The sequence below is a fragment of the Priapulus caudatus genome, unplaced genomic scaffold (genome assembly GCF_000485595.1).
Source record: "Priapulus caudatus unplaced genomic scaffold, Priapulus_caudatus-5.0.1 Scaffold1830, whole genome shotgun sequence".
NCBI classification, from domain to species: Eukaryota; Metazoa; Priapulida; class Priapulimorpha; order Priapulimorphida; family Priapulidae; genus Priapulus; species Priapulus caudatus.
This window is the reverse complement of record NW_014578891.1, coordinates 20,720-36,839: the sequence shown is the minus strand read 5'-3', so window position 1 is coordinate 36,839 and position 16,120 is coordinate 20,720. Positions and strand designations below refer to the sequence as shown.

Sequence of the window (16,120 nt, the reverse complement as noted above, 5' to 3'; positions counted from 1 at the left end):
ATCCATCCATCATCCATCCATCCATCCATCCATCCATCCATCCATCCATCCATCCATCCATCCATCCATCCATCCTACGATACATCCATCCATCCGTCCATCCATCCATCCATCCATCCATCCTCCGTCCGTCCGTCCGTCCGTCCGTCCGTCCGTCCGTCCGTCCGTCCGTCCGTCCGTCCGTCCGTCCGTCCGTCCATCCTACGATACATCCCGTATGATCTGGATGCTCTGGTGCCGCTAATGTTCCTCTTCTACTAGCAAGTACGAAATATTTGCGTGTGACCGAGAACGCAACAGTTATTCCGTCTGATATCCTAATAACGTCCGAATGTATTCGCAGGTGCCACCAACTCGCAAGATGTGGAAAGATGGCGGCCGGATGTAACTCCGCTGCCGCGAGATGGCGCTCTACGCAGAAGCTGATGAGACAGCGTTGTCGCGTGAAGATGTGAGGATGTGTGAGGCAACAAATCTTCGTCCGCCAGATGGCGTGAAATCACGCGGTGGCGCGTGAGGACGACAGCAACACGCCGTGAGGAGAACAACACGCTGTGTTTGAGCAACGGGTGTTGATTATTAGCCGAGGATTCAAAGATGCTGATGTTACGGGGTCCTGAATTCGCCCGTACAGCAGAGCAGCGGCGATCTACTGATGTATCGATTCACCGGAAGAAATCGGATTCATCGAAAAGTCCGGATCAAACCGGATCCCCCTCATCTTGCGCAGCCCGTCTCTCGTAACGTATCATGGCGCATGCGCAAGTAGCGCCATCATGAGCGGGGTAGTATGCACGTCATAATATTATAAATGACGTACGCAGTCCGCCTTTCGAAGTCGACGCAAATTAAACGTAAGAGAATGGCAAGCGACTGCTTCCTCGCCCTGTAATCTTATATCTTAGAGGCTTCATTACGTTATGTACGATGGCAGCAAAATGGGGAGCGTAATTCTAACTCAGATAATCTTATATATATATATATATATATATATATATATATATATATATATGCCGTCTGAAACTTGCCTCAAGAATTCCTATATTGTGGTTTATGCGTTACAACACAGATCGAATACACTGTATTATATGTCAACGCGCATTCCTTCGTGTATTAACTGGAATGTGCTGTTGTTATTTATACACACTACAATAACTAGCAAGTTTATCGCACACGAGAAACCTAGTGGGGTTTTACTCGCCGAATAACGGCTTATGTAGAATATCAGGTGTAACATGTAAGCTTATTGTCTATAAACAACGAAAGCTCTTTTATCGTTCACATATTCTCGTAGCGTAGAGTCTTTTTATCTAAAGTTTCTCGACTTCTTTCCTCACTGGGTATCCAGGTATATTTAGATGGCTATATTTCGCGTAAACACGCGCATGTACACACGTGTGCGCGTGTGCGCGTGTGCGCGTGTGCGCGTGTGTTAATTGAAATGTACATAATGTCTTGATTATGTTGGCATTGCGTTCTATTTGCGTTTCTGAGCGCGTATCTAGCAGTTATGCAACTGAATGCAATTTATACGCTCCATGGCATTATTTATTGTCACAGAATACTCTACTAACGGCAGTACGTTTAGCATGTGGCCACGCGTGCATGATAACATAGTATACATCTCGTCTGCTCGTGCCTAGTATTATATATATATATGTATATATATATGTATATATATATATATGTATATATATATGTATATATATATGCACAAACACCGTGGTTTTTTGTATCTAAACTTGTTAATGGGGCTCAATTAGCGATGGATGAAATGAAATCATGTATTGTTACAAATAACAAACAATAATAATTTAGTAATAAAAACTGACTGAGAAAAAACTTCATTCGTTCTCTATCTTTGAGCTGTTGTTGTAAATATGCACCTATGTCGAAAGGCATATTCTAGAAACTATGTCAGAAAAAAACGCATGCAAGAACTGTATACAAGCGATCCTCTAATTGTACACACATGCTTATGAATCCTTGTGCGTGTACATTAACGTCTATCATCATACGTCCAGAGATAAAGCCAGAAATGTTGAAAGCGAGATTCACATTGTAGGTCTACTTAACAGCCAGTGATTGCATCCCCTCCTACACATAATGCCAGCCATGTAATTTTGACAAGACCAATATAAGATAGATGCATGGAAGGGGTTAGAGCCTACTCTAACCTACTGTGTATTTGTGCATGCACAATGGCGTGCGGGCTATGTGTTGCATCGGTGTATTTAACGGTGTTGAAGTGAAGTTATTAGGTCAAATCAAACATTAAGACTATTGCTGGTACTGTAGTACTAGTAGTACTGACAAGTTGTATTTATTAACCATCATTTTATTATTGAAACGGTCCAAGTGCCTGTGGCCTCGACGCCAGGAAATCCGACCAACAACAACAACGCAAACGAGCAACGAAAGGTTTTCGCAAACAACTCTCGCTGGCGGCGGTGTTATTATTCTGAGCGTCTCGATTCGGTGAGTTTATATCGGTTTGGATTAAGATGTAGGACAAGCAGAGCAAAGCAGACTATAGTCGGTGCACAGAATCTGAGACGTGAACGTACGTTTAACGACGGATAGGAGCCGCTGTAACTGTAGCAAGTGCTAGTAAATACATTGTCGCTCAACGAAGTAGTTTGGTAGCCATTGTTGGAGCTGCAGCAGCTTGGTAAGTAAGTGTTTGCCGGGGGGTCAGTAGCGATGTAAATCGGGAATATGGACGAGGCGTAGATTATCGATATGCTTATCTATACACAGACTGGTTATGCATAACCTAGACAACGCGCCTATAGTAAGCATAAAACGTAGTTTGATTCACAACGGAGTAGGTGATGACAGGGGATGAAAGATGTGACGGGCAAGATACGTGTGTGATCAAACCTAGGCAGGTTCTTTACTCCGGAGTGTATAGTACAATGTTACATGTATCAGTGTGAAAGGAGTTACAATGTGTACATGTATCAGTGTGACAATTGTTACAATGTGTACATGTATCAGTGTGACAATTGTTACAATGTGTACATGTATCAGTGTGAAAGGAGTTACAATGTGTACATGTATCAGTGTGACAATTGTTACAAAGTGTACATGTATCAGTGTGACAATTGTTACAATGTGTACATGTATCAGTGTGATAATTGTTACAACGTGTACATGTATTAGCATTAATACAGTTTTACTACGTGATGTATCTCTCCTCTCTCTCTCTCTCCCGCAGCACACAGGAAACCATGCATCTACCGTGCAGCCTCCTCTTCCTCCTCCTCCTCCCGCTGCCGTGTTTCCTCGCATCGTCGCCGGCCGCCGGGCAGGGCGGCGCGGGAGACGGCGACGACACCTGCGTGTTCGCTCTCACCTACAACCCGCTAGACGCGCGACGCAGCGTCGACGCCATCCGCGCCTCCCTCGACGCGCTCACACAGGAGGTGCGCGCTCTCGCGTCGCGCCTTGACGCCGCGGGGGCGCCACGCGGCGGCGGCTCCGGCGACCACGACGACGACTGCTCGGCGGGCGACGGGTACGAGCGCGTCGGGAACTACTGCCTCCGCGGGTTCACCAGCTCTCACAACTGGACGGAGGCGAGCGAAATTTGCCGCAGCACAGGCGGACAGCTCCTCTCCGTAGACTCCGCGGAAAAAAAACTCGCTGCGGTCGCGCACTACGGACCGGCACACGACGCCGAATCGACTGCCGCCACGAGGCTGCCGTACTGGATCACGCAACGCGGCCGCCATGGGGGCGGTGTGGGCGAGACGCAAAGCACGGGTCCGGCAGCAGTGCGTTCGCCGACTGACGAGGTGGAGAGCCGTAAGAGACCCGAGCTCAGGACGACCGGCGTGGCGTCGAGCTGTGGTCGGAAGTCCAGCTGGAAGATGCTGGCAGCGTCCTGCTCCGACAACGCTCACTTCAGTCCTGCGAAAGGGTGAAGCGCTCAGCGGCCAGCCGCCGTGCGGGCCGGTGCGCCGCGCGTGGGCAGGCAGTCACACGCGCCATTGGCGAAGAGGCCTGAGCGAGCGTGCGGCTACGTGGACGTGGCAGCACACATGCTGCGACTAGTTGGGGCGCGGAATTACGCACTGGTGACATGAGGACTGTAATAGCCGGGCCAGACAGGCATAAGATGCCCATCAATTTTTGTTCGAATACTGATATTTTGTGGCACGCAAGCACCTGCCCCTCTAACAATACACTGTGTTGTAGTACAGGCTACCCTCATCAGCTTCAAACAATACACTGTTGTTTGTCCTGAAGCACATTCTAACAATACACTTTTTCCCTTTTTTTGTAACTTGAAATTGACATTCTTATTGCAAATAGCATGTGATTCTGATTGAATCTAGTCTGATTCGCCACGTTTATTCTGGCAACTGTTATTGAAACATGCAAACTTCGAATTTAAAGCACAGTTGTTACGTGTACGCTTCACCTATCAATACACAGAATACGACAAGTGTAGGTTAGGTGTCGTGCCCAACAATACACAGCGCCGGCTCGAAATTAGGACGTTTTATTTTTGGTATCCATCGGGATACTAGGTAGTTGAAATCTGGGATCCCCCACCCGAACCACCAGCTGGGTATCCCATTTATGGATAGTAATTTAGACAAGCAAAGGTCTCGTCATCCAAAATCCTGAGACATCAGTAGCCATATATAGCAGCTAGTATCTCAAATAATAAGCATTTGAAGAATTATGTAATACTGTAAGTAACTTATTACGATAACAAACCATGAAAAAAGCATCACAGATATATGCCACAAGACAAGCTTATATGGAACGCAGTCAAATAGAACAGCAGGCGCCGCATGACCCAGCTTAACCGCGCACGCACATGTCGACAGAGTACAGAACCACGGCCCAGAGTTGGCTGCAGCTTTCGCCAATTCCTCGCGAGATGGTCTGCCTCCGTAGCTCATACTCACACACAATCTCAGTATATTGTCCTCAAGCTCACATGAAAATACAAGCATAGCCAGGCCAGCATTGACTCACTGACTATAACTAACACAGACTTATTGCATAACATATGTTAATCACACAGGACACGCAAGCTGTCATCAGAGTTGAACTATATCTGAACTGACGAGAACAGAGGCACTCAACGGATAAGGCGACCTCCGCCAGCGACATACCCGTCCATTCCGCCATGACGACTGTAGGAACACGCACGAATAACCGACGGATATAACGCCAACGCCTACATGTATGCATCGCTCGCCGCGTCAGTCCGAGACCGGCAAGCCAGCTGTGGCTGCTCGCTTCGCTGGACGCGCCTAAATCGATCGGCTGGCGAAACCACTCACCACCAACACACCGAACGCCACAGACCGAATACATAACTGAAACTACTAAACATAACACCATGTATAATCCAGTAATATGAAATACTTGTGTCCTAAAGAATATGCACAGACCGGCGTATGTATCGATGCAGCAGTCAGAAATACAACAGTAGACTCCTACAGTTAGTCTACGAACTATAGCCCCCCCCATCGCCTGGCGTACCAGGAACACGCGCGCGCAAGGGCTATTCGCTCTGAGAGCTAAGCTCTACAGCCTAATATAGCCCATCAAAACCACAACTATGCCACTACTGGCATGCGACTCAGATTCGAGTCAATCAGAATCACCATTAAATTCAGCCATTCTGGGCGTGCTTCTTCTAATGCCACGTTTTGATCCAGACATTTTGACGTGGTCGCCTGAGTACAACTGACCGCTGGAACTATTCCACAGATGTATTGCTGGTCAAGTTGTAGTAGTAATTATCTGAAACTGTCTAATCTTACTCACGAATCTGATGATAATTACTGCAATGAAAAACACAACAGGCCTGTGAGTGTCGGTTAAAAAAACAGGACACAATATCGAAGCAGCAGACCCGTGACAGCAATGCGCAGCCCGTTTCCACGAATGCCACGCCCAATACCAGTACCGTGCTCAGCACTATACGTCCCGCGCCTAATCGTTAGTGGGCTGAGTGCTCCAGTTCTCGAGCGGCAAAACACTCGGGTATCCTACCAGTACCATAGCGCGAGCGAATATGTACGAGCGCCTGATATTGCCTAGTTCACTCCCTGCTGAGCCGGTATTTAATAGACCTACATCAGTAGAAGGTATATATCTGCCGAATAAAAGATTCAACCCATGTCATAAGATTTCAAATGTTTTCCAAATGTCCTCGCCGTTCCATCTTTACATAGCGCCTCCAACACGACACCCCCCCAATGCAGACGGATTGTGTTAGCCGCATTGTCTGCGTTCGCTTGATAAATGTAACACATGACATTCTGTGTTTACTCTACCCACATCGGCCACGCTTATTACGCTTGCTCTGGCAATATGCTGATGCCTGCTGGTAAAATTGCCAAAATTATTGGGTCACATGGAAACGCTACGTGCGATCAACGCTTCAGATGGAAACGCGATGTGCATAGGTAGGGCGCACTTGCCGCTCGTCGCAACTCTGCGCGCACATCGCTCAGATGCCGCTGCCGCTATAAAGTTGATAACTCAACAACACTAACCCGATTTTGCCGGATTTGTTTTTTACTATCCCGCGAGATACCAAGCATCAAATCTGAATATCCCAACAACAATGGAATCTGTGTATCCGCGGATATCGGGATACCGCTAATTTCGACCCCTGATATTACACACTGTATTGTTGAAAGTGTATTGTTACTTACCAGGATTATCTGCAGTGTTCTATGGTATCATCGCTGGTATCAAGTTATATTTGTGTATCACATACGTAGAGACTCTCTGCATACATTTCTAATATCGACTAAAATTGACCTGAATCGCTCTAGCAGTCGTGGCGCGCGAGCCGTTGCTACTCATAAACGCACCAGCATTACCGGACAAGAATGAGAAAGACAGCGCACGAACGAGGTTCAATGTACAAAGCGACCACTATTTATTGCACCATCTACCTACGTACAGCCGAATCTAGAATATTTCATAAACTCTGACTTGCGACAGATCAATAACAAACATCGATATAACCGAGAGAGCCGGCGATGACGCGTCCTCTTCCTCNTAGCAAAATGGTGAGGAAATACTTACCGTGGTAACAAAGGCTTCAGGCTCTGATAATCACAGCAAATTGAAGACTGCGCAAAGAGAATTTACACTGTGAAATTTCGTTTATAGAATACTTTCCGACTAAATCGCTTTACCGAAATCAACTGTCATACTGGCATTTAATTCAAAGGACGGTGGTGACATCTGTTTACCAACCTCCGCATCTGTTGCATTCCCCGCAGGGGCGTGTCACACACTATCACGCTCACATTGCAAACAGTTTTACAGTTTCTATCTAAGCGACACATTTCATGCGGGCATCACAAGATACAAGAGGCCTCTTTCACTCGTTCTCCAGGCAGTTGGTCGAGACATGTGCGTGAGAACTATACCGGAAATATCACCTGCATCTTAAAGAGAGGGCCTCACTGCTGATCTCTATTTTTCTCACGTTTCTGACTGTTTGTTATTTAATTTAGTATACGCATTTAAATAAATTTTTCGGCTAGCTTAAAATGTACCAAGATCAACAGCGCTGCCATAATGTGCGAACTTCGAGGACGGCTCTGGACACGACTCCAAATGAAAACAAAAACAAAATACAACAACGTTTATCCGAAAAAAAACCTGTAAACTTTTAAATAACACACTTTTTTTTGTAAATATTTAATATAAAAATACACGTTTTGCGTATTAAAGAATGTGCGTATTTTTTCCACCCTGTAAAACTTTAAGTTTGAATCAATCACTGAGAGCGCAGTGTAAATTGGTGTGATTAAGCGTGTCCATGCCTACACACGGTTCTGGTCGGCTATCCATGCAGTCTGGGGCGGAGCCTCGCAAACCTTCTCACTTACGGACTAGTGGTGCCAAGCGGGGCAAGCTTCCAAGTTTTTTGAGGCAAGCACTTAATGTTGGTTTGATAGCCAATGACTTAATGTTTCCTGTAGCAAGCATTTGAATAAGCTTCATGTTTTTCGAAGCATCTTTAAGTTGTTTGATAGCAATGACGCTTCATATTTTTGAGAGCAGTCTTTAACGAGTTTTCGCGGTCAACTTCTTGCAGCGCAGATAACACAACAGGGGAAATTTGCCAATTGCAAAGCCAATCGCTACATGCATGAGCAGCATTACGAAAAAAAAAGATTAAATATGAAATTATTAGTATTATTAATTATAAAACTCGCGGCACACCCGCTGCTGCCCATCTCCGCACCCTGATCCGTCATGAGAAGGTTCGCGCGATCACCGCGGCAACGACAGGAACGCGCGGTGGCAGCCCCTGGCGGCTAACTGCGCCATCACATGCGCGGGCGACACAGCTCACTCGGCAGGCTGCACGGCAACTGTTCCGTGACGACAGCATCTCGAATCGCAGCGGCGGCGGCAGTAGTCGCATGTCTGCGGGCAGACCGGCGTCTTGCGCTCCAGCCCCATGTCGTCCCAGACATCGGTGACGTCCTAGCGAGAGAAAGATCAAACATGTCTGATCGGCGACACGCGGTGACGACGCGCAGGCAGCGATGTAGGTCGCGCCCTCTCGTGGGAGAATTATAGTATGAAGACCATTCGCAATCATCTGGTTTAAACGCTACAGGACTGCTAATTAATTATATTAAAATATTTACGATAATAATAAATTTAATATTAATCATATAATGATGTTAATATTAATATAGCGGGTGATGGAGCGAGTGAGCGAGCGTGTGCGTGCATGAGTGTGCGTGCACGAGCGTGTGCGTGCACGAGCGCGAGCGAGTGAGCATGTGATCTACTCACCAGCACGAACTGGTCGCACATGTCGTCGGTGTGGAACGGCGTCGGAGCGACCCTGAGCAGCTCGTCTCCGCGCGGCACCGTCGGATAGTTGATCGCCTGGATGTAGTGGTTGTGTTTGTTCATCAGCAGGTTACTCACCTCCGTGCACACCTTAGGGTCGCCCACCTGTAGCACAAACAAACACACACATACGACGTGAGAGATTGACAGAGAGCAGTGATACTCCAGCCACTGTAGTATAGTATCACCTTATGACAAACGTCAACCTCCTCTACGTATCACACTGGCACAAGCACATGTCTAGTCAGGCGCACGGATATCCGATCTTCACTATCAGGGGTACCTACAACCCTCACTCTTAAAATTCTGTAAGAAGGGCATGTAAAAATCGCCGCTAATGTTCCATAAGAGAGACCTACAGACCCTACCCTCTAACGTTCAATAAAAATGGATCCAAGAACATCACTCCAAATGTTCCACGATAGAGCTCACAAAACTACCAGAAATCTTCACGACACGACTTAGAATCCGTGACGTTCTCACATCCGATAAACACGGTTTTGCAGATCTCGCAGAAGACGTCAGGAGGAGAGGGGCGGTGGTGTGCTACTCACGTGGATCGGAATGATGTGGCTCGGGGTGTGCCTGACGGGGATGCCAGCGGCCATGAGCCTCCCGCGTAGATACCGCACCGCCTCCTGGTGTCTAGCTCTCAGTCGCACGCCTTCCTCGCTCTTCAGAATCTACGTCAGACAAATGAGAATCTTATTCACTATGTATAACTTATGTAGGTATTACTCACTATGTATATACTTATGTAGGTATTACTCACTATGTATAACTTATGTAGGTATTATTCACAATGTATAACTTATTTAGGTATTACTCACTATGTATAACTTATGTAGGTATTATTCACAATGTATAACTTATGTAGGTAATATTCACTATGTATAACTTATGTAGGTATTATTCATTATGTATAACTTATGTAGGTATTATTCACTATGTATAACTTATGTAGGTATTATTCACTATGTATAACTTATGTAGGTATTATTCACTATGTATAACTTATGTAGGTATTATTCACAATGTATAACTTATGTAGGTATTATTCACTATGTATAACTTATGTAGGTATTATTCACTATGCATAACTTATGTAGGTATTATTCACTATGTATAACTTATGTAGGTATTATTCATTATGTATAACTTATGTAGGTATTATTCACTATGTATAACCTATGTAGGTATTATTCACTATGAATATACTTATTCACCATGTAGGTAACATTGCTACTGTGCCCCCTCTTATAAAACTCTAGCTAGATCAAGAGACACACTATAGTTGCAGTTGCTACCACGTGAAAGTGGTTAGGTAACCTTAGTATCCACTCGTTCTCGCAAGAGGACAGGTAGATGGAGTGTAAAGCATTGCGGTTGCTACCGCGTGGAAGTGTTCACGATGTAATGAGACAGTGGTAGATTGGTGGTTGCGTGGCATGCTTGCGCGCGTTGGTACCTTGACGGCTGCCATGGCTCCGTGAAGGACGGTGGGAGGCAGTGAGGTCGTGAATATGAAACCAGCCGCGTAGCTTCGGATCATGTCCACCAGGGCGGCGGAGCCGGCGATGTAACCACCGATGTTGCCGAATGCTTTGCCTGGAGCGAACACGCGACAAAGATCAGTCGAGGAATGGCAGAGAACAACGCAAACGCAAACCCTTCAAAACGACGATCATCAAAATGTTAGTAGCGTCACTGCGATAAATGTTCTATGTGTTAATATTCTATATATTATGTTTATAATGTTATAAATATTGTAACCAACATTGCAGCGTAGATTATATCAGAAAATTCAGTNAAAAAATTCTAATAACCCATCTGCCCTGTCATCTTAATAACAAAAGTCTGCATCGAAAAACGTTGTCGAACTGTGGTTCAAGCATGACCTCTCTGTGCAAGTCTGCATCAATTAACGTGGTCGATTTTAATGTGTGTTTTGTGACCGATTAGTCAGTCTATATGGTTCAAGCATGACCTCTCTGTGCAAGTCTGCATCAATTTACGTGGTCGATTTTAATGTGTGTTTTGTGACCGATTGGTCAGTCTATATGGTTCAAGCATGACGTTTGCGACACGAGAGCAAAAGACGAGAGCCGAACAAAGGAATATATGTCAGCTACTGGTGGGGGCCAAACCACGTTCAGTTATCTCATGTACAGCCACACGAGCGAGTTTCGCGGAAACTAAAAGTGGCCCTGACTACGTCTAACCGTACAGTTTGTAAGCAGGTTGAGCCAGTAGGTGATAGCGAGGATGGAAGATCGTAAGCAGTGTGAACGCTGCACCCACTTCCCCTCGCTCATTCTTTCTGCCTCGCCACGGCGATCACGCCTCGATGCCAGGAAATCCGACCAACAACGAAAACGCAAACGAGCAACGCAAGGTTTTCGCAAACAACTCTCGCTGGCGGCGGTGTTATTATTCTGAGCGTCTCGATTCGGTGAGTTTTTATTAGTTTGGATTAAGATGTAGGATTGTGAGTAAAAGTACAACATTAAAATACTGACAGGAAAAGCCCTGGAGGGTTGCCATCGCCTCGAGAAGTTTTATAGTTCCTTTCAAGGAAACAGTGGACACGATAACATCACCCAAAAATAACACCAGCTAATTTTTCCCTGTCTAAATCTCTAGGTGTAAAACTTTTCACTCATAGGGAGTCTAGGCGTGAGTACTACACAGTGTAGTTGGGGGGGGGGATGCAAGAATTTTTTTAGAAACTTTACAATTGACAACTCGAAAACTCTTCGACTCTTTCGAAAACAATTTTACCACTGACGTTATATTTACTATACAGGATTCACGTAAAGCCTTGACGACAACAAGTGACACAAGGTCAGTCACTGGCTACTACTTGACACAACGAGACCTTCAATTTCCATTCGTGTATGCCCAAGGTAAGCAGAAGAGACGAGGATTAAGACGAAGGCGTCTTTGTTGCTTTCGAGCCAACCGGTTTCGGTCCCGATTTTTGCTCTTACAAAACAAATAACATCAAGTGACCACAGCAACCCGCGTGCAAAGCAGACTATAGTCGGTGCACAGAATCTGAGACGTGAACGTACGTTTATCCACGGGTAGGAGCTGTGGCTGTAGCAAGTGCTAGGAAATACATTGTCGCTCAACGAAGTAGTTTGGTAGCCATTGTTGGAGCTGCAGCAGATTGGTAAGTAAGTGTTTGCCGGGGGGTCAGTAGCGATGTAAATCGGGAATATGGACGAGGCGTAGATTATCGATATGCCTATCTATACACAGACTGGTTACGCATAACCTAGACAACGCGCCTATAGTAAGCATAAAACGTAGTTTGATTCACAACGGAGTAGGTAATGACAGGGGATGAAAGATGTGACGGGCAAGATACGTGTGTGATAAAACCTAGACAGGTTCTTTACTCCGGAGTGTACAGTACAATGTTACATGTATCAGTGTGAAAGGAGTTACAATGTGTACATGTATCAGTGTGACAATTGTTACAATGTGTACATGTATCAGTGTGACAATTGTTACAATGTTACATGTATCAGTGTGACAATTGTTACAATGTTACATGTATCAGTGTGACAATTGTTACAATGTTACATGTATCAGTGTGACAATTGTTACAATGTTACATGTATCAGTGTGACAATTGTTACAATGTTACATGTATCAGTGTGACAATTGTTACAATGTTACATGTATCAGTTATAAACATAATATAATATAATAACATTAGAACATTTATCGCATGACGCTATCACCTTTGATGACGACGTTTTGCAGGTGTTTGCGTTTGCGTGTTCTCGCTATTCGCTCGACTGATTCTTCGTTGTGTGTTTGCTCCAGGCAAAGCATTCGAGCCACATCGGTGGTTACATTCGCCGTCCGCCGCCCTGGTGACATGATCCGAAGCTACGCGGCGTCATATTCACACCTCGTGGAACTACTCCCATCGGTCCCAGCGGAGGCCATGGCCAGCCGTCAAGGGTACAAACGCTCGCAAGCATGCCACGCAACCACCAATCTACGCACGTGTCTACATACATCGGAAACACTTCCACGCGGTAAGCAACGCGCCCAATGCCTTCCTCACTCACCTGCTGGCTCTTGCGAGAACGAGTGGATACCTAAGGTATCAACCACTTGTCGACGGGTAGCAACTGCAAACTATAGTGTGCTCTTGACTCAGGCAAGTTTATAAGAGGGGCCACAGTAGCAATGTTACTTACATGGTGAATAAGTATATTCATAGTGATAATACCTACATAGGTTATACATAGTGAATAAACCTACATCAGTTAAATAGTGAATAATACCTAATAAATTACTACATATTGAATAATAGCCTACATCAGTTATTCCAAGGCATCAATACACTACATAAGTTATATCATAGTGAATAGTACGCTACATAAGTTATACATATGAATAATCGCTACATAATATACATAGTGAATAGTAACCTACATAAGTTATACATAGTGAAAATACTACATAAGTTTATACATAGTGACATAATACCTACAATGTTATACATAGGAATAATACCTACATAAGTTATACTAGTGAATAATACTACATAACGTTAACATAGTGAATAATACTACATAATTATACATTAGTGAAATAATCCTACATAAGATTATACCTAGAGATAATACCTCATATGTTACTCATAGGAATAATACTACATAAGTAACGTAAGTGAATAATACCTACATAAGTTAACATAGTAAAATAATACCACATAAGTTAATACATAGTGAATAATACCACATAAGTATACATAGTGATATACCTACATAAGTTATACACGTGAATAATACCTAACATAATATACATAGTGAAAATACCTACATAAGTTATACACTAAGTGAATATAACCCCTAACCAATAAAGTTTATTTATACATAGTGATAATACTACATAAGTTATACATAGGAATAAACTCATATAGTATACATATGAATAAACTTACATAAGTTAATACATAGGATAAACGCTACATAATTATACATAGGAATAATACCTAGCAATAATTAACAAGGAATAAACTAATAAGTTATACCATAGTGAATAATACCTACATAATTTATCCATAGTGAATAATACTACATAAGTTAACAAGTGAGTAATACCTACAATAATTTATACAAGTGAATAATCCCTACATAATAACATAGGAATATACCTAATAAGTTATACATATCGTGAGTAATACGCTAATAAGTTTATACATAGTGAATAATACTACAATAAGTTTCATACATAGTGAATAAACCTACAAATATACATAGTGACTAATACCTACTAATATAATACATAGTGAATAATACCTACATAATATACATAGGAGTAATACCTACATAAGTTATACATATGAATAATACCTACATAAGTTATACTAGTGTAATATACCTACATAAGTTTATACATAGTGAAGAATACCTACATAAGTTATACATAGTGACTAATACCTACTCGTATATACATAGTGAATAATACCTACATAAGTTATACATAGTGAAAATACCTACATAAGTTATACCTAGTGACTAATGACCTACATAAGTTATACATATGAATAATACCTACATAAGTTATCACATAGTGAATAAGATCTCATTGTCTATTAAGATTTCTGAAGAGCGGAGAAAGGCTCGACTGAGAGCTAGAAAAACAACCCCACAGGAGCGGTGCGTATCTACAGCGGGAGGCTCATGGCCACTGCCTCATCCCCGCAGTCTCACACGCCGCGACCATCATCATTCCGACTCCCACGTGAGTACCACCACCGCCCTCTCTCTTCCTGACGTCTTCGGCGCGATCTGCAACGTTATTACGATGTGAGAACGTCACGGATTCTAAGGTGTGTCGTGAGATTTCTGGTAGTTTGTAAGCTCTATCGTGGAACATCGGAGTGATTTCTGCTGCATATCTATGAACGTAACGTAGGTCTGTAGTCTTCTTATGGAGACATCCGCAATTTATAACAGCCCTTCTTACAGAATTTAAGAGTGAGTGTAGTACCTCTGATCAGGAAGATCGGATATCTCTGCGCCTGACTATACATGTGCTTGTGCCATGTGATACGTGAGGAGTTGACGTTGCAATAAGGTATACTATACTACAGTGGCTGGAGTATCACGTCTCTGTCAATCTCTCACTCGTGATTGCTGCTGTTGTTGGCACAGTGGGCGACCTAAGGTGTGCACGAGGAGTAACCTGCTGATGAACAAACACAGAACGACAGAAATATAACACTACTCGCAGCGATCACTCTCCGACGTGCCCGCGCGCAGATGACTGCTCCAGGGTCGCTCCGACGCCGTTACCACACCCGACGGCATGTGCCGACCAGTTCCGGCTGGGAGTAGTATACTGCGCCACTCGCTCGCGCCACGTGCACGCACACGCTCAGTGCACGGCACAACTCATACACCACACGCTCGCTCACTCTCCATCACCCAGGCTGCCGGGGGGCCATTAATATTAACATAATATAAATCTATTATTATTGTAAATCATTTTAATATAATTAAATAGCGGTCTCATACTATACATCCCCACGCGAGGCCGCGACCTACATCGCTGCCTGCCCGCATGCGTGCACCGCGTGTCGCCGATCAGACATGTTTGATCTCTCCCTGTAGACGTCACGCTGACTGTCGGGACGACATGGGCTGAGCGCAAGACGCGGTCTGCCCGCAAGACATCGACTACTGCCGCCAGCCGCTGCGATCGAGATGCGTCGTCACGGAACAGTTGCCGTGCAGCCTGCCGAGTGAGCTGTGCCCGCGCATGGTGATGGCGCAGTAGCGCAGGGGGCGCCACCGCGTCTCGCTGTCGTTGCCGCGGTGATCGCGCGAACTTCTCATGACGGATCAGGTGGCGAGATGGCGAGCCAGCGGTGCCGCGAGTTTTAATAATAATACTAATAATTCATATAATCTTTTTTTTCGTAATGCTCTCATGCGTAGGCGATGCTTTGCAATTGGCGAAATTTCCCTGTTTGTTTTAGCGGCTGCAAGACAGTTGACCGTCAAAAACTTTAAAGATGCTCTCAAAAACATGAAGTCATGCTATCAAAAACTTTAAAGATGCTCTCAAAAACATGAAGTCATGCTATCAAAAACATGAAGTCTTGCTATCAAAAACATGAAGTCTTGCTATCAAAAACATGAAGTCTTGCTCTCAAAAACTTGGAAGCTGCCCCGCTTGGCACCACTAGTCCGTAAGTGAGAAGGTTTGCGAGCTCCGC

At 44.5% G+C, this 16,120-nt stretch overlaps 2 protein-coding genes across 2 annotated transcripts in view; one reads left to right on the top strand and one right to left on the bottom strand.

Moving 5' to 3' along the window:
* Window positions 1-1,842, top strand: part of LOC106817693 — a gene marked incomplete in the record, with an annotated part of 16,019 nt that extends 14,177 nt beyond the window's left edge. The window contains 1 exon segment of the mRNA XM_014822380.1: window positions 344-1,842. Coding sequence (XP_014677866.1) covers window positions 344-388 — 45 coding nt within the window.
* A 1,819-nt stretch (window positions 1,843-3,661) lies between these two features.
* The window catches only part of LOC106817691 (5-aminolevulinate synthase, nonspecific, mitochondrial-like), a 28,072-nt gene continuing 15,613 nt past the window's right edge, over window positions 3,662-16,120 (bottom strand). Inside the window, 6 exon segments of the mRNA XM_014822376.1 lie at window positions 3,662-3,889; window positions 8,357-8,412; window positions 8,415-8,490; window positions 8,809-8,973; window positions 9,423-9,551; window positions 10,337-10,476. Coding sequence (XP_014677862.1) covers window positions 3,662-3,889; window positions 8,357-8,412; window positions 8,415-8,490; window positions 8,809-8,973; window positions 9,423-9,551; window positions 10,337-10,476 — 794 coding nt within the window.